Raw genomic sequence first — 22,183 nt, 5'->3', positions numbered from 1 at the left:
CGAACGTGCTGATGTACCACTCCACGCGCCACCTACGCTGATCTGCAGTAATATAGCCGTACGAGGCTGCAGTCATGTCTCTAGTCATCACTTAATTGGTTGCGTGATTATTACTTAATTGATTCTGTCACCCCTTTATGTGATTTGCCCAGAGAACTCTGTATCCAGGGTACCAGCATTATGCTCAAGGACAAATCTTTGTCATCAAAACAAAGTGTACCCTCTACACCGTATGGAAGCTGCGTATAGTTGTAACGTGTGCGTATAATTTGTAGTTTGAAGGCCGAGGTAGAAGGCAGCTAATGGAAACCCCGTCCACATCATTGACTGAGCTCATGTCTTTTGATGCATTTTTCAGTAGTGGTGGAGAAGCGGAAATGCGAACCTGAAGATGCGAATGGTGAAACCGTGTATCTTTTTCAGTGAAAGCAGGCCTGTGCAATCAGCCAGAGGATGAGGGGATCACACAGAATTTCTTGGAAACACACACACAAATACACACACACACACACATACACACACACACACAATCCATTAGTCCTTGGCAACATATGTGTGTTGTTTGCAAACACTAATAAAACCTTTAAGTGACATGTATTAATCTTTATTCCCATTCATACAGCTAGTTGCGAACACATTAATCATTCACATCACTTCCAGCTGGAACACTGGACAGGGATGATCTAGTGAAAAAAAAAAGAAATAAAGAGAGAAAGAAAGAAAAATGCCTTTGTGTTATGTATGCTGTATGCTTATTTCCAATATTAATAATGCAAACCAGCAAGTTGTTCATTCGTATCTTTACGCTTCTAAGCAAATGACCTGTAAGAAAGCATACACGTCATATGTAAGAGGTTGCACACTTTTAAAGAAAACTTGCTGTTACCTGCTTGCTTAATGGAACATGAGCAGAGATGCATTCTGCTCAGATATTTATCCTAAATCCCTCTAGTCAGTGAGCTGATGCCAATACCATCAAACTGCTACAACTTAACAAAAATATATGTGGACTTTGCAAAAATAAATAAATAAAATAAATAACAGAAGAAGACTTGGTTATAATGTGCATTTGTTGTTTATGAGATATAGCGCTTTTGAAAATCATGCTTTTGTACTTTCATTTGATGCACAGCCCACCTTCACGTTCATTTTCTTCAAATCGATAGCTTTTTGCACGAACATCAGAGTATGGTAAAAAAAAAAAAAAAAAAGTGCTCTCTCTTTCCCACGTAGGAATAAAGAGACCATCCTCCTGCTGAACGATATCAGAGTAAAATGAGCTTTTGCTTAAAGTAAAGTACCAGAGCCGTTAGTGAGCACTACTGAGATTCCCCTGAAGACCCCTCCATTAAATCTTGCTGGCAGCTTTCTCATGCACCCCCCCCCCCCGCCTTTTTTTTTTCTCTTCGCTGTGTATTGCGCATGCCTGAACGGCTGAACCGTTCAATCTGTTGGCGAGATGTTTCCCTTTACACCATTAAGGCTCTGATATCAGTGGTTACCTGTCTGTCTCCATTCAATTGCCCTGACAGGTCTTTTCACTCAAACAAACCTCAACTCTTCCCTCTGCTTTTGAGCTAAGATGTGTCAGGGGAGTTGACGGTGGAGTGGTGGTGCTTTCTTTTGGATCTAGGCGACCGTTTTTGTTATTATCTCGCAACAATGTGATTCTGGTCACCTTTATGGTCACTTCTTATCACGTTATCTAGAGGGAACAGAGGAGTTTGGTCTCCTAATACTGTGTACTAACGGCCAGGTGAATAGTAGGCTCTTGCCCTGGGCAAAAGCTATTTTCTTATTAACACTGTGTGAATCAAAAAGATATGATACATCCAAGTTTGAAAGGTTTGTGATGGCACATGCAAATTTAATATATCTGAACTCAGAGAAGGTTATTTTAACATGCTTATCTTCTACCTGCTCTAGGTTCTGGGTTTTTTGGTATGGGCAGTAGAAGTGAAGGGAATACATAAAAATCCCTACAGATACCTCCATTGATTCACACTTTAAAAGTTAACTTAAACAAAGAGTCAGTACAGGAATACTGTTCATTGGAAAAATTTTGTGAAGAGTATAATTCTTTTAAAATGTACTCATTATTTAAGATCTAAGCTAATATCAGTTAGCATATATACAACATATACAGCTACTACAGTTACCATTTGTCATTTACCATAATAACCAGCGGTCATCTTAACTGGAAAATCAGCAAACAGCTTAACGATCCTACATGGCTTTAATTTTGTGTGTGTCTGTGTGTGTGTGTGTGTGTGTGTGTGTGTGTGTGTGTGTGTGTGTGTGTGTGTGTGTGCGTGTGTGTGTGTTTTGTTTTTTAGTTTTTCGACTTTCTGTTTTCTGTTCTATCACTCGTTATAAAATTAATTTTGTTTTTACTGGGCTAACATTTAGAAGTAACACTACGCATTAGAGGTGACATGACTGAAGCATCTGTACCATGAGTTTCGAACAGTCTTAATCACTGAATCTCCATTCTGCCAATGCTTTTCAAACAGTTAGGAAGTGTGTTAACACTCCCAGAGGATTTTCTGAGGATGCACTCAAAGCTTCATCAACCCTGTGCTGATAATGACTCAAAAGACTGAATATTCAGCAGTGTAGAAACAGGGAGGGGAGGAGGGTGCAAATGAAAACTGCAGCAATATCAAAATGACTATTAGCTAATTAGGCTAAAATTAGGAAAACGCAAGCTTTGTTTTTATGTTCCCTCATTAATTCCATTGCTCAGGGCAGACTCTGCAGACTAAAGTCAGAAAGAAGAAGAAATAGAGAAAGAAAGAGAGAGAGAGAGAGAGAGAGAGAGAGAAAGAGAGAGAGAGAGAGAGAGAGAGAGAGAGAGAGAGAGAGAGAGAGAGAGAGGACAAACTCAAAACTCCGAATATTAGACACTTTTTTCTGAAGTGCAGTTACACACTGCATTCACTGCGTCTCTCGTGAAGCTTTTTTATCATCTTAGAAGATCATTAAATCCATCAACGTACAACAATCATGACAGCGTGAAATACAGCTGAAACTCAAAGATATTTGAAAGAGAAAAGGGATATTATTTACAGACAGTCAGAGAGCAATCAGTGTTGTTAAAAGCCTGCTGATACTATAGATAATAGTGGAATCCAACTGTGAGCGGCAAAAGAGAGGACTTACGCATGGGTTTCTGCCTCAACCTTATGTACAGTCCTTAGAGGAAGATCGCCTCTGTGTGTGTGTGTGTGTGTGTGTGTGTGTGTGTGTGTGTGTGTGTGTGTGTGTGTGTGTGTGAATATGAGCACACTTGTATACAGTCTGTGCGTTTATCCACAGTGTGTTTCTTAATCAGACATATCAAGAACACACATACACACACACACATACACACTCACACACACACACAAAAATACCCTTTATAATTGTATTGTACCTCTCCACGCATGACTAATGGTTGAAAGAATCCATCCCTTTAGAGCTTGTCAGTGATGTTTGTTCTCCCAGGCCCTTAGATGAGAGTTAATGATGGATATCTTTTGCCCCAGTAGACTCTACTATATGCTAATGCCTGTAGTGGCACCATTTCAACAGTCCTGTTCTCAAGACTTTACGCATGGCAGGGAGTTAAGAGACCCAGCTAGCCTAATAGCACATCATAACTCACATCAGTTTATATCGGCAGTAAAAATAAATGAAAAAAAAAAAAGGCAGATCAAATGTTCGTACCAAAAGAAAAGGCAATGAATAAGGCTCAAATTCCCCTCCATTCAGTTCTCTAAGGAGACCAAGGACATGTCTTTGGATGCAGAGCAGCAAGCTCCCCTGTAGCAACGTAACCTTTTCTTGGCCTTCTCTTATGCATTGATCAGTTTAGCTGGAACTGAAGGAGAAAAATGACACGATATACACCTACTGATTTACTCCCAAAAGCACCAAGTACCAAGGACAATATACATACATATATCAAATGGAAAAAAGAGAAAAAACATTAATCTGATGAATTATGGTTGTGTAATAGGGTAGCTATGGACTGAACATCCGCTCACAGCTGTGTTGCCCTGCGGCTCTGCGCTGAGGAGCCTGTATTTATGTGACACAGACACTGTGTAAGCTGTCACTCTGGGCTAAAGCTGTGGGTTTTGGGACAACGTGACAGGCATCTATGACATTCACTCTGGTAACTGACTCACACACTATAGGCAGGGTCAGGGGCTCCAGTTAATATTTATTCCACATGACCACTCGCCCATACTGTTTTAGCCCGCGTCTGCTCACCCAGGTACGGTAGCACGTAACCACATAACACAGGAAACGGGTAGAATTATTTCAACCAAATGGATTTCGACACATACATACGTGGCATTTCTACTGATTCACATTTCAGAATGAGGAGAAGGAAGAAAAGAATGGACAGAAAAGAAGAAGCAGAAGAAGAAGAAGAAGAAGAAGAAGAAGCAGAAGAAGAAGAAGAAGAAGAAGAAGAAGAAGAAGCAGAAGAAGAAGAAGAAGAAGAAGAAGCAGAAGAAGAAAAGGGGTTGAAAAGGGGAGCATTGGATGGACAAGATTGAACAAAGTTTCCATTCCCTCTCCTCTCCTTTGGAATCACAGCTGGAGACTGGATTAGAGATCAAACATTTCATGGAAAAGAGACACAAAATGGCTCCGTATGCCAGAACTCCCCCACATGAAGGAAGAGGAGGAAAGAAAAGCATGGCTGTGAGAACAGGCTACGAAACAAACTGCACGAGGCACTGCGTTCCCTCTCCGTTTTTTTTTTTTTTTCCCTCTCCGCACTCAGGCAGGAAATCAATCCCAACACACATCCCTTTGGACTCAATTAGCACAAGTTAAACAACCGCTGTGTCTTCAATGTCTTAACAACCCTTGATACCATAACCAGTCCTACATCCTACAGTTGTGCTGCACTTAGAAACACCCTTTGGAGACTCCAGCATCAAAGGGCATGTCCCTATCTGGACACACAATTAGTGCTGTGGTATAGTGTTGAGAGGCAAGTAAGAGAGAGAAAAGTAAATATTGATAGGTTACATGCCATCTGTGATTATCTGAACACTGTCACAGAAAGGCAAAAAAGAGAATGGGCAAAAAAGTGTGGATTGAAGATTCTTCTCAAGCTAAGCTCTGAGCATGTGACTGGGATCAAGCATAGAGACCAAGACCTACATATGCCCAGGACTGTCAACCCCCTCTACTGCCCCCACCCCCCCTTCAATTGCCCCCCCCCCTTCTCTCTCTCTCTCTCTCTCTTTCTCTTTCTCTTCATCTTTGAAGTTTGAACCCAGGGCTGAGTACTCATGGTTAATTGGCTTTGTGCATCACTTTAGCCATCAAGGGCATGGAAGAATGGGTGATTGGCCATTTTTTTTTTTTTTAAGCTTAGGACAAGCCTTTTCAGAAACCGCATCTTAGCTTGCCAGGTGATCTTTGTAGACATGACAGAGGGTGGACATCTGAGAGATTGGTGTGTTTTTTTTTTTTTTTTAGAGAGAGAAAATGCTATTAAATGTTAAAGGAAAGGGGATATCTAAGGTATTTGGGTTATTGCAGGGACAGTAGAGGTGAGCAGTTTGAGTCTTTTGGCAAAGATACTGCCCTTTAGCTCTGGCACTGGACCCAACTGAACACCATCCTGTAAAAGAGCCAGAGTTATCTTCTGGCAACACACACCATTTATCCTGACTTTCTGTACTTGCTATTTATAGTGTGTCTGAAAAACTCAACTTACATCACCATTACCGTTGATTAGAAAAAAAAAAAAAAAAAGAAAGAAAAGAGAAAAAGGAGGAAAAAAGCTATCAACAAAATAAATGTTGTGAAATCAAAATAACATCCACAACACAAAATCTGCAAAATGTGGCATGCTTATTCAAGTTCTCTGTACCCACATGTATCCCCACGCCCCCACCCCACACACACACACACATATATATATATATATATATATACACACATATATACTCCACACATACCAGCAAAACTACCTAAATATTTGAAATCAGAATGAAAAAAGATCAGTTGTTATTGAAGAACTCAGAGAAGAAAGTCCAGCATAGATTTTTTTTCTTTTCCCATATTGGCAACCACATAAGTTTTTTTTTTTTTTTTTGATGCTGCTGTTGTCATGAAAGAAAATGTGATGTTTCAGAGAATTAACACTGCCCTACATATGCCCCCAATTTCCTTGCAAAACACAGCATGCTGCCTGGTTTCCCAAGTGTGACAGTCTTCTGTTTCATTACAGAAAAGTCTGTTAATTTCACTTTTTTTCCCCCTTTCTTCTTATTTCCTCGCAAACTGATTGTAGTCCTGTCTTTGATCATATATTGAAAACAATCACTCTATCATTTTCATCAAAAAAAACTCAATGAAGTGTCAGGAAATCAAAATATGAAATAGCCTACTACATAAAATTAAATAAAGATCAAACCTCTTGTGTAATGGCAAATTAAATGAGCTCTTGAGAGGCCCACTGAGTGAAATATCTATTGTTGGCTGGCGAGAAATATGATGATGACATGCTGTCAGCAGGGTGAAAGACAGAGAGAGAGAGAGGATGTGGTTTGAGGTTTGGGATTTGAGGGGAGAGAGAGAGATAGAGAGAAAGAGAGGGGGGGGGGTGGAGGCATTCATTTTCCAAGCAAATCTTTGACTTCTTAGTGAAGGAAGTAAAACTTGAACTAACATGACATACAGCCTCATTTCAGATTCAAAACCAAGGGCAATAAGCACAAAAACATGGATTTCAGTACATACATGCTCATTTACCATCTTTTTCGATTTTTTTTCTTCCTTTTTTTTTTATCATGGCTGTACTTCCAGCAAAACAGATCAAAGTTAACATAATTTAACTAGAGTGAGCGATACGGGTCGTGCTGTTTCGAAGAGTATGACTTGAAAGCGAAAAAGCGTGAATAAATGCTTCGCACGCCGCACAATCTGCTCGGACTTGGCTTCTGCCTCTTATCGAATTTTTGGTCAAACGTGATGGCTCCTGGACTTGGTTTCCTGCCCATACACTTGGACTTCAGAATCTGTATCAGTCTGACACTGTGCAAGCTCAAACTGTCTGAGAACTCTTGTCCCATCTATACAAATCCACACAATGTTGAAACACAATGTTGTCTGTGGTTGACATGATGCTAAGGATTGTGCGATAAGGAGTCTGAGCTGACATGCTAATGCTAGATGCTATTCTGTTTTATATCCAGCCATCTCAGACCCAGTTAATCCCTTCTTTAATTTTGCTCTCTCCCAATTTCTTAGTCATCCTGTCTAATTAAAAACACACCAGGACTTGACAAGAGATACCTATCTGCTGTGGCCAATAGCTATACCTCTCATTTTCTCATTCTCCCTCTCCCTCTCCCTCTCCCTCTCTCTCTCTCTCTCTCTCTCTCTCCATCTCCTGACCCCTGTCACATGGATGAGTAGACAAGGCCTCTCGCTCAGTGCTAGGGATTGGATTAAGACGGATCGCACAGCAAACCAATCAATACTCACCTGACATCTTCCTGGCGTGGTCAGAAAAAAAAAAAAGAATAATAAAAAAAAATAAATAAAAAAAACAACCTTTCCTACGATCCCTCCCTACTGCTTTTCCTGCTAAGCAACCAATCCAATGAGACACATGGCCCATCTCATCACACTACAGAAATAGAAAAAGCTCAAAACTTTCTTTATGGCAGCACTCAACACTGAGTAACCTTCTGACTCACAGCGTTTTATCGATGCACTTTTCTGTGCGCTTCCCGTAATTGTCTTTCCATGCACGCTCGTCACAGTTCAAGAAGGCTCCCCTGTAAATATATTCAGGGTGCCTTAGTGTCAGTGGATAAAAAAGCCCTGAGGTCTTATCATGAATGGCAAGTGACAGAGTATAATTCCTCTGCTCCTTCTGGAAGAATACTAAAGTAAACCTGAAATCTTTAACAAGTCCATAACCTTAGACTGTACTCTCTCTCTCTCTCTCTCTCTCTCTCTCACTCTGTTAGGGTGCAGGTGGCTGGTCTTCTAGCTCCCAGCAGTATCAAACTGTGAGAGACAACAGAAAGGTTAAATAAATAAATAAGGTGTGTGTGTGTGTTCTTTTGTTGTGCTGTGTGTAAAGAGATGGTGGCAGGTCTGTAGCAATGGCAAACAGAGATTTGAGAGATGTTTGATATTGACTAAAACTCTGGCTGAAGTGAACCGCTGCATGACATATCGTACTATTATGAATTATCTCTCTGAGGAAAAAAAAAAATGGTCTGTACATTTTCAGTTGAAACACTTCATTTCATCCTTTACCTCTACACAGGCAATAGAAACTGTGCAGTGTGTGTTTTATGTCTATCATATAAATAACTTTATAACCGTACTCAGCCGATATATGAGATGATTAGCTAACACCGTTTAGTAGCGCAGGAGTCAGATATTAGGACTAGAAGCCTGACCATCATTTTATTTTAGATTTAATCAAAAATATTTTCTCCTGAGTTGAGTTTGGGATCCAGAAACGCTCTCAGCAAACTAAGCCATCCAAATCCGTGTGTGTGTGTGTGTGTGTGTGCATGTGGGTGTGCGTGTGCGTGTGCGTGGTATGACTTGACCGTGTTTGTAAAACTAGACATAGAACCATGTCAAAACCGATATACAGTGACAAAACAGATATGCATGTGCACTTTGAGTGAGTCAGCTATTCGGAGATGAGTGCGTCTGGTGCAGGAGTCAGCGCAGTGTGAGCTGTTTGGAGATGAGTACGAGAGCGGCAGGGGTCAGCCTGCTGTGAGCTGCTGACTCCAGGAGATCAGTCCTTCCTGGACATGGATGGTGGAGCATGACCAATGCATCGCAATGACAGAGTAACACGGTAGGAAACTGCAGAACACCAGAGGACACAGCAAACCCTGACAACAAACAAGGTAACTAACAAACAACTGATGTCGGTCCCAGGGACCCAAATGGTAAATAAATAAAAGTCTGATCAAAACTAGGCTACACAGTGTGTGTCAATATCAAATAAGCGATGCTGTTCAGAACTGCTCAAAAGCTTATTTCAAAATAAGAAAAAAGAAAAAAAAAAAAAAAAACATATTTCAAAACAAATTCAAAGTGAGTGAGATTCTATTCTGCATAGGATATAAGGAAATTATTTCACACACAGACACGCGCACACAAACACACACACACACATACATATACACAGATATACTGTACTCCATTCACTCAGAAAGATTTCCATGTTGCTCGATGTCTCCAAATCTTATTATGCAAATGCTATCCTCCTTGGGTGAAAATGAATTAATCATGCTAATGTGTGTGTGTGTGTGTGCACGCGCGCGCATTCGGGGATCTAAGATTAGTGAGGGTTATGGAGTGTGGAGAATAACTGTGCTTTGTGGAATGAAGTATTGTGGGAGATTTTTGTGGAATGTAAGGCATACTTGTTGCAATATACTAAAAAAAAAAACAAAACAAAAAAACCCCCAAAAAACAACAACAAAAAAAAAACTACACTTTTCACTCCCTCTACACAATACACCAAATAATAAAAACCTTAACACTGACATACATAGGTTGGATTCTTTAAAGGACTATCTCAAAAGGAACCTGTATCTGTAGCACGAGTACTCTTAACATGCACTTATTTGACACTGTTTTCTACATGCACAGGGCAAAGGAATCACTGTCAGATCATGCATATATTCTAATATACCCTGTCCATAAAACTTTCTGCCTGTCTGTTTTTTTGGGGTTTTTTTTTTTTTTTCACTCTTTCTTTCTATTGCCCTTTGCTCTCACGTAACACCCACACACTTTCCCCTCTTTGATGTGGTCTTGTGATCTGTCTCTTTAAAATCAAACTCATCTGGAGGGCAGGCTGTCCAGACAGAAAAAAAAGACTAAACGAATTCTAAAAAAGCAAAAGAAAGTATAAAACAAGGATCAAAGCCCCCCCTTCTTAGAAAAAAAAAAAAAGTGATTTGTGTCCTTCAAGGTTTTCTATGGAAAGCCACACAATTATCGGGGCAAATTCATTAGTCTAAAATTATGCTCATTAAAATCATGTTTTCATTTGCCAAGATGAAAAAACATAAACAGAGACATCTTTCCAATTACCTTATTAGACACGACAAAATGAAAGAAGGAAAGCAAGAAAGAAAGAAAGAAAGAAAGAAAGACTGAGTGAGTGAGAGAATGGAGGACTAAATGGACCGTGATTCTAAGTGATGTATTTGCCATTAAGGTGTAAGCTTTTAGTGAATATAAATTAGCAGAGATGCAGCAATTAACTGAGTCATCAGGGCCAGCACATTATCTACAACTACATTTAATTAAGTCGGCAGGCAGCAAATCAAAGAAAAGTGACCTGGTGAAGAAAATGTGAAACAATGGAGCCAAGTAACTGACCAATCACATCACTGAACTGCGAAAAACCAACTGCCAGTAAATCCGCGGCCTCACAAACTGATTTCATAATAACTCGAGAGCAATCAATCACACACCACAGCTAAGCTCGTGTGTTTGGCCGGGTACCTGAGCTGTTTATATTTTTCATCTCTCCGCCACGAGCAATAAAACCCAGAGACGTTCAGACTATCCTACGTGTGGTTTTAAAGTGTCTCTGAAACGTTGCGCAAAAAGGATTCACCCGATAACACCTCTATAAAGCAGCCAAAGGCTATAAAAAAATGAGCAAAATGCTTAGTAATCAGAAGTAAGCAATGGCCAATCACACAGAGAGAATGCGGTGATCTAATCCATTACCTTTAATCTCTCTGTTTAGTGTCCTAGGCCATTTTTTCCACGGGACAAGGCCTTCGCGGCAGAAAACATGCTTACACAAACACTTATCCTAACCAGCCGTGGCTTCCGTCCACATCCCCGCGGTGCCCCTACGCGGGACGGCTTTCCGACGAGCGCTACGGCGCGAAACAAAAGGGACCGCAGGGGCAAAGCGAACGCGCTCCCGAGGCCAAAAGCATTGATTTCACAACAAAGCGACCGACGCCGTGTTCGTCGGCTTCTGCTTGAAGACTTTTACATTTTACTGGGGCAAATATTGCCAATGTAGGTCATTTTACCACCCCCATTAAAAACAGTTACTGTCCCAGCAAAAGAAAAAAAAAAACCACTGACTCAGCGCATTACACTGGAAAAGAACACAATCCTATGATGGAGTATGTGCCGTATCAGAGGAGTCGGGATATGATCCAGCGTTAACTGGTTTAAGATAACCAGAAACTGGAGTGCACTGTCAGATTGATAAGATGAACGCATGGCGACGCCGAGTCAGCGAATACTCTGCATCAAGGCTAAATATAAGCAAGGAGTTCAAGTCACACTTCTGATATATCCTGCAACCAGCTAAGCAAAGTTCATCCATGCAGTTTTGATGGATGGTGCACTGCCAATTGAGACGTGAAAGAGAAGGCAGAGCTAAATAAAGACTGACTCGTACAAAGAGGCTTTGAGTGGGGCTTTCGGGATGACTAAAAAAGACAGCTATCGATTTCACTCTGTCCTGGATGAGAGTCCAAAATATACTTTTGGATGCGTTCCGCTGTCTCAGCAAAAAAAAGAAAAAAAAGGGTGGTAGAGTCAGGAGATAAGGGGTGAACGAGTGGAGGGCGGGGGACACAATACCGCGGTCGGTTTGAATCCTGCTGTCGCTTTACAAGCTGGAAACATCACAGGGCCTGTAACCCCGTTGAGTTATTTACAATACGAAACAGAGACCCAGACTAATGAATGTACTTAAAATTTCAGCATATGTTTCCCACGGATCACTATGTGTATGATTAGCACATACTCCTCTGTAACATATGGCATGTGTGAATAATTTACTGCGTATGTGATTACAGCGTTTCTTTTTTTTTTTCTTCTTTTTTTGTTTATTTCCCTATGAAAAAGAGAGGATATATTTCGAATTCAGATCACTGCACACAAACTGTTTGCCATGAGTGAGAGACAGACGTAATGGAACAAAGCGCGGTGTCATTGTAAATGGCATGAAAAAGAGGCTTACATTACAACCACTATAAATCGAAAGCCATGACGTGGTTCCATTCAACACCCATCAACCCTTCCATCTTTATCATCCTCTCTCTCTCTCTCTCTCTCTCTCTCTCTCTCTCTCTGTGTATATATATATATATATATATATATATATATATATATATATATATATATATATATATATACCTTACTCTCTCCCCCTCTCTCCGACCTCCCTGTACTTTTGTTACAGATGAAGTCGTAAAGACATAGAGAGAGAATAAGAGATAGAAGGAGAAAGAGGGAGAGAAAGAAGGAGTGAAAGGGTTAGAGAAGGTTAGTAACGACTAGATGCAGGGCAGCTATAAACTGTGTGAAATGAGACAGGCATCCAGTAGAGAAATGGCATTAATATAACCCTCTTCTCAGTAAGACACTGGCCTGCTTTTCATATCTGATGTAATTATCTGTGGCATGTATTTGAACCGTGTCGAAGCGAACACTTGCAACACTTTCCTGCAGATTTCTCAATCACACCCCATCCTCCAGAAAGGTTTGTCCTGGAGAAGTCCCATCCCTCCCTCAAAAACAGACCAGTGAGAGTCAAGTGAACATGAGGAGTGCAAGTAACATTTAGTGGGAATGACTTTGGAATTGTGAACAGTTCATATGCCAATTAAAACAGACTCTCCACCGTCACGTATCTCATGGCGTCTCAGTAATAAGAAGCACTGAGAGAGCTGAGCTGAGGCACTGCAGTCTTCTACATAACTGTCACACCAAAAAAAAAAAAAAAAGAAAAAAAAAAAAAAAAAAGTCTGTATTTTAGGCCGTACTTCACTCTTTTCCAATTAGGGCAAAAGTAGTAGAAAAGTATAAAAAAAAAAAAAAAGAAAAGAAAAGAAGGGGAAGAAAAAAAAAAACTTGACGTCTGTCTTTTAACAATGACAGACGGCAGGGAGAGGGAGAGACTGACAAATCCCCCCCCGTAGCTCATGTGGGTCCAGATTTCTAATATAGACAGAGTAGAAGGAAAGCAAGTGGCCAATTACCTAGGCTTGTGTTCCTGCCAGCCAAATGTGCAATACAAAATGTGCAACAGCCATTCTTTCTCCGACACCCCCCACCACTCACCCCGCCCCCTGAACACACACACACACACACACACACACACACACACGCACACACACACAAATACACACATACACATACACACGCCTCACTCCCTCGCCCAGCAGCTCAGTGTTTTATTGCAGGAGGTTCGGGGATGTGGGTGACTGGCAGCCAATAGTTTGGCATGATGAATGCCTCTGGTGAGCTCCTGGGTCCTGAACATAGAGTTCCCAGTGTGGAAAAATAGAACAGGCCAAGAGCAGAAGCTACTGAGGTCACTTTTTATGTATGTATGTATTTATTTATTTATTTATTTTGTGTTTTCAAATAAATGCCCCGCGATGGTATATTGTCAGAGGATATAGCAATGACCTCGTAGCAACAAATGACAAACATGGTTTGGAAAAGCAGGATATGATCGGTGTCATCCCAGCGCTGTACTATTGGACATGAATGGTAAATCAAGCAAGCTGGATGAAAACCATGAGAATATGCATTTCAAGTCAAGTCTGACTGCATTTGGAAACATACTGAGAGCAAAAAGAGCACTGCCTAAACCAATGTATTCCTCTTTAATGCCTCTCTTAAAACACAAATCTGCCCCAGAGGTAGTCAGCATCAGTTTAAAGAGAAGAGAAGAGAAGAGGAGAGAAGAGAAGAGAAGAGAAGAGAAGAGAAGAGAAGAGAAGAGAAGAGAAGAGAAGAGAAGAGAAGAGAAGAGAAGAGAAGAGAAGACAAGAGAAGACAAGAGAAGAGAAGACAAGAGAAGAGGAGATACAACATCGTTTTTTGTGGAGAGAAAACCAGTGAAAATAGGAATATCTTGAGATTCCTTAAAAGTGTGTTCTGAGGTCTGTACCCTGGGGTACAACTTGACAAAAAGGAAAGGCTATCCATGAGATTGTCTTGTCTAAGATCAAAACACTTAAGAGGAAACTAAAGACTCTCTGAAGTTCCTTCAATCAATATGTGTGAGGCATCTCAAACATCAGATGCTGAAAAATATCTGGAAAGATAACGATGACAACAACTTTGCGGTCAACTAAAAGCAACACAAATAAACAAACAAATAAATAAATAAACAAACAAACAAATAAATATCAGACTGCATTTACTATTTTCCTATCAACTCAGCCATATCATCACGAGCTGCAATTTTTTATAATGAATTTGAATCCCCTTTGCAAAATTCTCCTTGGATAATATCCCTTATTCGGATATTTCTAAACACGACAAAGATTATTACTCCCACACATCAGCTCATAGAAAAAAAAAAAAAAAAAAACCTCCTCTACAGTTTTTCAGTGTTTTTCTTGCTCCTACTTTCTCCTTATTCTCTTACTAAAGAGTCTCCCTTTAAACATACAAACATTACTAGTCTCTGCCCTGAAGTTGCACTATACATATACTGTACTGTAACAGATTAACCATGTATGGCATGTAATAGATTTACCATGCATGAAATTGTAACATGGTGACTGCTGGTGATATGATAGGAGCACCACTGAAATTTCTAGAAGGTTCAGCTGGACATGCTTACATGTTAAGGGGATGAATGTAAGTTTATTGCTGTGAGGACAGAGAACAGAGCCGTTGAGGAAATACTGCATGTGGAGAGAAAGCAGGTGCTTCTTGTCACGTCTCATTCAATGTCATATTCAAAGGAGACAGACAGCTAAACTGAGAGTGAAAGGTTGTCCGTTTGCCCCCATGCGCCATGCTAAAACGTCTCACGCCAGTCAAAGTCTGGCTTTGACAAAACCATGTTTGGAATGAAGGCAGCTCCCTTCTGACACCGCAATGCTACGTATTGATCTGGGTTGTGATTTTTTGACCTCGCCTACTCCCCTCTTCGTGACCGCTTGTCCGTTTCGGTCATTGATCAATGCCAAAACGGGCACCGCCTCCCCTCTGACTGAATGACAAAAGCCCCCAGCCGCCAACAGGCAGCCTCGCCCTCTCTCCGTGTCTCACGTTAGGGCATTTCATCACGCTTAACGCATCAATCTTTCACCCGCTCCAAGGTTTGCACAGAGGGATCGACCCAAATCAAAAAGTTTGCTGATCGAGATAACTCTGAGTTATCACATTACGTTGTGAAAGTAAACATGTCACAAGTTGATGTCTCAAAGGTCCTCTTTCTTCTTTTAATCTGAAACTAGTGATGGTCATCAAAACCACCAAGAGAAATACTACTCACAGTTATCAGTGTCAGATAAACAATACTGTGTTTACCACTCAATAGCTAACAACTCACACCTATTCATCACCATTTACTTGTCTATTTCCTTAAGAATGGGAACAAGATCTCTACATCCTCTCTGTCTCTAACTTACTCTTCCTCTTTCTACTCCTCTCTCTCTCTCTCTCTCTCTCTCTCTCTCTCTCTGTCACGGGTGCTATGCTGTAATTGGTCCTACATCATTGTAGCTGACACCTCTGATGCAAGCTTCCTCTCTGCGTTTTCGTGCATATTCATAGGTTAATTGCCCATGAAGGTGGGTGAGCCAGCGTTGGGTTGGGCGCATTGGCTTTATTTATTCTCCCCGCTGTTTAAAGAGCACCCCAAGGTCGTACAACATCGCCGCCTCTCTCTCTCTCTCTCTCTCTCTCTCTCTCTCTCTCTCTTTCTCTCTCTCTCTCTCAATCTCTTTTTCCCTCTCTCCGTCTGTTCGCTCTCCACTCTCTGCTAATTACCTGTTTAATGAAAGGCCCTACCATGACCCCATGTACGGTGGCAGGAAGGGGACAAAAGGCTTGAGGGAAGCAGGAAGAAAGGCAGAGTACTGATCGATCTTTTCTGCTGAGATGATCCGACACCCCCCCCCCCCCCCCCCCCCCCCCGCGCCCCTACCCCTTATGTAGGTCCTAATGTGTACTAATCTCCAATGGAAGTGTGCGTCTCTCCGTGTGTGAATGTCTGACTGTGAATGTGTGTGTGTGTGTGTGTGTGTGTGTGTTAGAGAGAGACTGAGAGAGAGTAGCAGACCGTACTCATGCTGGGCATTCCCAGTGTGTGGTGTCACAACTCAATAAGGTATGAGTATGTGTCAGGCAGGACCCTGGCTGCAGGGAGGCCATTCGCACCACATTAAGTGGCCTTTCTAATTGGGCTCCAGCCACAAGGCCTTAATTCATTGGCCTCCCACCCCCCCACCTCCTCCTTCGTTTCTCCTTCTCTCCAGACCATGTCCACAGTGCAGATCACGATCACCAGGAAAAAAAAAAATTAAAAAAATAAAAAAAATTATAGTGTCTGGACCAGTCCAATTAATTGCTTTGTTCTGCCTGGTCACGTTTACCCGAGGCCTCTGTGTAGGGTCTACGGGGACGTTTTTGTAAAGCTGCTCTAATGGGAACAATTCACTGTTTTATTTTTTTTATTTTTTTCTCCTTCTGGTGTCCTCTTAAAGAGCAAGCGGTTATTATCAATGCTGACGAGCATTCTCCAAACACAAACATTTACATTCAAGATTTGGAGCTTGGTCTTTCTTCTTTGGAAAAAAAAAAAAAAAAAAAGGGAGCAGAGGGAGAATGATCCAAGCCAGAAAAACCAAAAACAATAGAACAATGGTGACGGTTTGTCTTTTCCATTACACAACAGAGTCCCATGTCCAGCTCTTCACAATGTGCAAAATCACCTGTGACAGCCTTAGCGGAGAGGGCCAATGGCGTCGCTCCTTTATTCATCGAATGGAAGATGAACACTGGTGGCAGAGCCAGAGCCTGAGATGATAATTACGGCCGGGTCCAGAAGCGTACTGCCGAGCGTGTGAGGAAAGCGGGGCTTCTTTTAATCTCTGACATCTCCGTGGCAGCGCTTGCGTCAGTAACAAATGTATGAGACTTGAGAACGAATTGACCTGAGGCTGAACTGCCCTTTCAGAGATTTTCAAAAAAGAAAAAAAAAAAAAAAAAAAAAAAAAAAGAAAAAAAAAACCCCAAAAAACCTGGGCCTCCCAGAACAGGAACACACTGAATACCTCTCTCTTTTTTTTTCTCTCCCCCTCTCTCTCTCTCTCTCTCTCTCTCGACAGCAGCATCACTGAATTACATAATTTGGTGACACAGTAAGCAGAGATGCTAGTGGATTTCATTTTATAAGTAACTTCTGCCATTTTGTTAAAGGTGCTGATACTCTTGCATAGGTACAGATAAAAGACTCATCGCGGTTCTTATTATGGGCTGTATCCACGTGGGAGATTTAGGAGGCTGCGAGTTCACCCTCTAATGTCTCCTTTACCATGTCTGTACCTCTTTCCATTATAATACCTGCCTAGTGCCACACCTCTACCATCTGTACCCAAAGACCAAAAATCGATCAACATCATAAACTTTTCTCGATTACTGTGTGTGTATGTGTGTGTGTGTGTGTGTGTGTGTCAATCTAAGGCAATCTGAGATTGATTTTACATGAATCTTTTGAAGTAAGTTTGACATGAGAATGACAGAATGACAGGAGCTGTCAGTAAATTGTCACTTTATGAGCAGAACCTGAGTTATCAAACATGACCTTCTGTTGAAGCATGTCACACAAATGTATTAGAACAGATGCAGACCTTACTGTGTAGTGAAGTAACTGTAATTATCTAATCATACTCCTTTGAGAGACTAGTGACAGTAGGTTCATTTCAAGTCTCTTAATAATATAAGAGTTCTATAACAGATCGATACAACTTTGGTGAGGAGATTCAATAAAGAGACATAACCATTTTAACGGAACAAAATAGCTTTCCCTAAACCAAAAGACATTGTTAAAATGAACCTGCTGACACTGGAGAAAAGTTCTTTGGTGACGTTTTGGGTTTAGATCAGACCATAGCCCAAAATCACCTCTAGGAGGCATACTCTCATCCCCCAGAGAAGTGCTCTTCAACTGGGTACTCACCACTGCGACGACCCCTCGGTGCCGCTGACCTCCAGCACATCATAGTCTTCCTCCAGCTGGAAGTCGGAGAAGACCAGGGCGATGGTGTCTCCTGGCTCAGCCAGCACAGTCCAGGTGCAGTCAGCGTTATTGTTGTATTCCTGTGGGTAGTTTGGAGTGGTGATGATGCCACTCTGGCCCCGGAGTGTGCCCCCACAACCGTCATCCGCTGTAGAGAAATCAAAAACACGCACGCACGCACACACACACACACACACACACACACACACACACACACACTCCGTATGAACTAAACAGCATCCGCCTCGCATCTTGAAAAGCTACTGACAAAGCCTCCCAGGTGACACAGTTGCTCTGGATTCTAACAAAAACATAACCCCCTAACTGATGATAACACTAGAAATGATAATATTATCATTAGGTCTGGGTATTAAAAATCCTCTTAAGGCCCTAATAAGTACATGTGAGCAATATCAAGAACCGAAATGTGTAAAGAGAGAAAACGCAGACTTTCAGTTCTTTTGATAGTTTCTGCTTTTCAGAACCCACTATTTTGTGACCATAATCTCTAATTTAATCAGATCCCCTCACAGGCTCCTCATTTTATTAGGAACATTCTTTCAAAGTTGACAAGGCCCTCTGATCTTATGCCTCTTTGATCGCTGCACAAAAGGAACACGTCACACATTAAGTTATAAAAATGTTGCATCAGAAGAGGGCTAAAGTGTGATGCTAACTTTTCAAAAACTGATAGCAAACGTGCCAAATGTAATTACTTCCTCACACGAGAGGCCCGGTAACTCCGGGAATACATCAGATCTAATGGAAACTATGTTGATATAAGAGGTTGATCTCTAACAAAAGCAGGACACTTGACTGCATTAGATACTCCATCTCTGCAGATACTGCCCTCTTCTTATCACAAACAACCGGTATGACCAAGGACACGACAGCCACTTAAAGCAGAGAAGCAGATCTTTCTGTGCCTGGTTAGCTGTCTGTCACGGATTAATCTCACATCTTTTATCCCCATATGTTTAATGCAGGAAAAATCAACCATGTATATAGAGTAAAGTTCTCTCACACGCTTATATTTCTATGAGCAAACTGTTAGGCAGGTGAAGGTTCTGTGGAAGTCCTGTGAGAGAAGTGCAGTGTTGATTAAGTTAATGTATTCACACGGACAGATACGACGGCAATAGTTAAATAAAGATTGCTTGTGAATGATTACTACCGATTGTTGCGTTACATCTTCCCCATGGTCAGTAATTTGAAAACCAATTAAGTCAAAGATGTGAGAGATGCTTAAAGCTTTCATATAACACAGGTTTCACAAAGTGTTGTTTTCATGTTAACATGACATTTGAAATATCCATAAGAAAAAAAGACTTAAACAATGACCTGCGCCAGTCACTGTGATGCTTCGGAGGAAAACAAAGGGAGAGTAAAACAGCCCACTACGACTGATTAATTGAAATCCATTTAGATTTCCGATAATTATTTGTGTTAAAAAATGCATGGTTGTTTTAAGGAGACAATTAAACAACACAACGGTCGCTTAAGCGGCGCTGTGGTAATTAAGCCCCCTGGCTCTCTCAAATCGTATCCCTGCACACTTTCTTTCTCTCTTACCCTCTAAAGGTAAAAAAAAAACATCCAAAAAACAATGTGTCTGTGAAACACAAAAATACCTCTGTCTCATTCTTTCATTTTCTATGTCTCGCTCCCCCTGAAAGGAGAATAAAATGAGAACTTTCTGACAGAGGAACATTGGGATGGGTGTCTGACCTCGTTTCAAGAAGGAAGCCTCCCTACATCTGACATGAATTAGGAAAAAGAGGAAAAGAGAGAGAGAGAGAGGCAGACGAGACATGCGTGGTGAAACAGATATAGACCTCGACATTATTATGCCAATTAACCAAGGTATATCCGTGGTTGAGCTTTCACCTCATTAGAGAGTGTGTTGGAGATGGAGACTGACTGGTTCTCTGTCTGATGGGTGTATGGTGGGCTATAGCGGTGGGTGGTTGGGGGCATACAGTAGACAGACCCAGAGCACCTCACGTCTAAGTAGGCTGTATCTGCCTGAGGCTAGACTCGGTGGAGTGGTACAAATCAACTGGAGAGGTTGATGTAGACACGGACATCTCTTTGAGACACTACGGCTGGCTAAAGGTAGGTCACTTCAGACTGGATGAGTATTTCCGTCGGGGAAAAGAAAGATACCCCACAAGACAGCACGTTTCGTGTCGTGGTTTCGGCGCTGAGACTGATCGGACACAGAGACAATGCTGGGGAATATAACAGGCACTACATCATGTCTGAGTGTGACATGAAAAGCTGTCCTTCTTCACAGTGTGCTTCTTTCTGCTGCCACCACTGCAGCACAAAAGCTTGAGTGTATGCCAAGCCTGTATGTGCCTCCCAGGCGTGTAAATGAGGAAAGGGAAGCAGTGTATGTGTGTATTAGTGACTCATGGTGATAAATATCTCTGGGGTAACAGAGCGACTATGAGTGAAAGCAAGAATCGGTGTGTGTGTGTGTGTGTGTGTGTATGTGTGTGTGTGTGTGTGTGTGGGGTGTGGGGTGTGGGGTGGGGGGGGGGGGGGTGTTTGTGTGTGGGGGGAGGTGTGGGATGGGAGTGTGTGTGTATGTGTGTGTGTATGTGTGTGTGTGTGTGTGTGCGCGTGTATGTGTGGAGGAAGAGTATGTGTGTGAAACAGGCAAAGACAGTGAGTCATCGTGACTGCTACTAAGAAAGCAGATCTTTGAGATGTGAGACATCTTGAGTGTGTGTGTGTGTGTGTGTGTGTGTGTGTGTGTGTGTGTGTGTGTGTGTGTGTGTTCGTGTGTGTGTGTGTGTGTGTCTGTGTGTGTGTGTGTGTGTGTGTGTGTGTGTGTGTGTGTGTGTGTGTGTGCGCATGTGTGTGAATCTCTCAGGTGAAGGAGCTCATTCGTCTCCACAAGCCACTGAGCTCCTCTCTGCTGGGTGGCATGGGATTCGTTAGCAGTGGCTCGCTAATCGCATGATTTCCTCTCAGTGAGGTATGAGTAGAGCAGGGACCCTGGGCCCTGTCACTCATCTGACAGATCTGTCATTCCGAGAGTCCCCTCAAGAGAATGGGAGCAAACGTGAGTGGTAACCTCTGAGCCATGAGCTCTGGGAAGAAAGGAATAGAGAGAAAAATGGAGGGAAGATGCATCATTGACATTCCAGACTAGGGTTGTTCCCCACATTTCAGTAGCATTCTAATGATTACAGGCCTGTTTCTCTTTCTGTGTTTTAGTGGCAGCAGACTTCACATTCACATCTAGGCATGAAAACCTTGTAAAAACAAAAACAAAAACAAAAAACAAAAAACCTTGTTAAACAATAATTTCAATGTGTTTAGAGAAATATATGTAAAATTTAAATGCATTTTTTTGAGTCTTTGCGACTATTTTACACCTTTTTAGAGACTATATATATATATATATATATATATATATATATTCATAAACTGTAAGGGTGAATTGCAGAAATTTTGTTCACAAAGAAACTCAAAAATTTAACCAAGTAAGCTCCAAATTTGTGTAATGCCCTCAATCTGTTCGCTAATAAGCGGTTTCTGATGCACTGAGATATAAGCCCCTACAAAAGACTGTCGGCTTGTGTTTCATGCCTCCTGTTTCTGCCTTCCTCTGACTCTTTGGCTGCCATGGCAACACAGCACAGAAGGTACACACCAGCACCCCAAGACCCAACGTCAGAGCAAGAGAAAACGGATTTTCAAGAAGATGTCCGGTGCTTTTCTTGAAGCAAATATTTTACCTCCTGCCTCCTTCTGGAATGATCCTTCTATCTGCCTTGCTACACAGAAAACAAACAGGGCATGTATAATTTACAGCTAGCATATTCTAAACATTTTCTAAAGAGAAGAAGGATTCATTCTGGAGTGTGTAAGAATACAGACAGGGAATGAGGAACCATGATGCACAAAGAGCTCTGGGCAATGCAAATTCAAATGTATATACATATACATATATATATACATATATATATATATATATATATATATATATATATATATATATATATATATATTCATATGCGCTGATATTTATTAATGTATATTAATGTGGGCAAGACTGCTTAACAAATATCAATGTTTACACTTTGCATGGCAAATACTAGAGAGGGCATAATGAGATAACATAATTAT

The 22,183-nt window shown here is 41.4% G+C and overlaps 1 protein-coding gene across 1 annotated transcript in view; it reads right to left on the bottom strand.

The window, feature by feature from the left end:
* Nucleotides 1-22,183, bottom strand: part of csmd2 (CUB and Sushi multiple domains 2) — a 206,639-nt gene that overhangs the window by 123,460 nt on the left and 60,996 nt on the right. Inside the window, exon 5 of the mRNA XM_030789534.1 lies at nucleotides 17,981-18,188. Within this exon, the coding sequence (XP_030645394.1) occupies nucleotides 17,981-18,188 (208 nt within the window). The remainder of the gene's footprint in view (nucleotides 1-17,980; nucleotides 18,189-22,183) is intronic.

The sequence above is a fragment of the Chanos chanos genome, chromosome 12 (genome assembly GCF_902362185.1).
Source record: "Chanos chanos chromosome 12, fChaCha1.1, whole genome shotgun sequence".
Lineage (NCBI taxonomy): Eukaryota > Metazoa > Chordata > Actinopteri > Gonorynchiformes > Chanidae > Chanos > Chanos chanos.
This window is presented reverse-complemented; position numbering and strand designations above follow the sequence as displayed.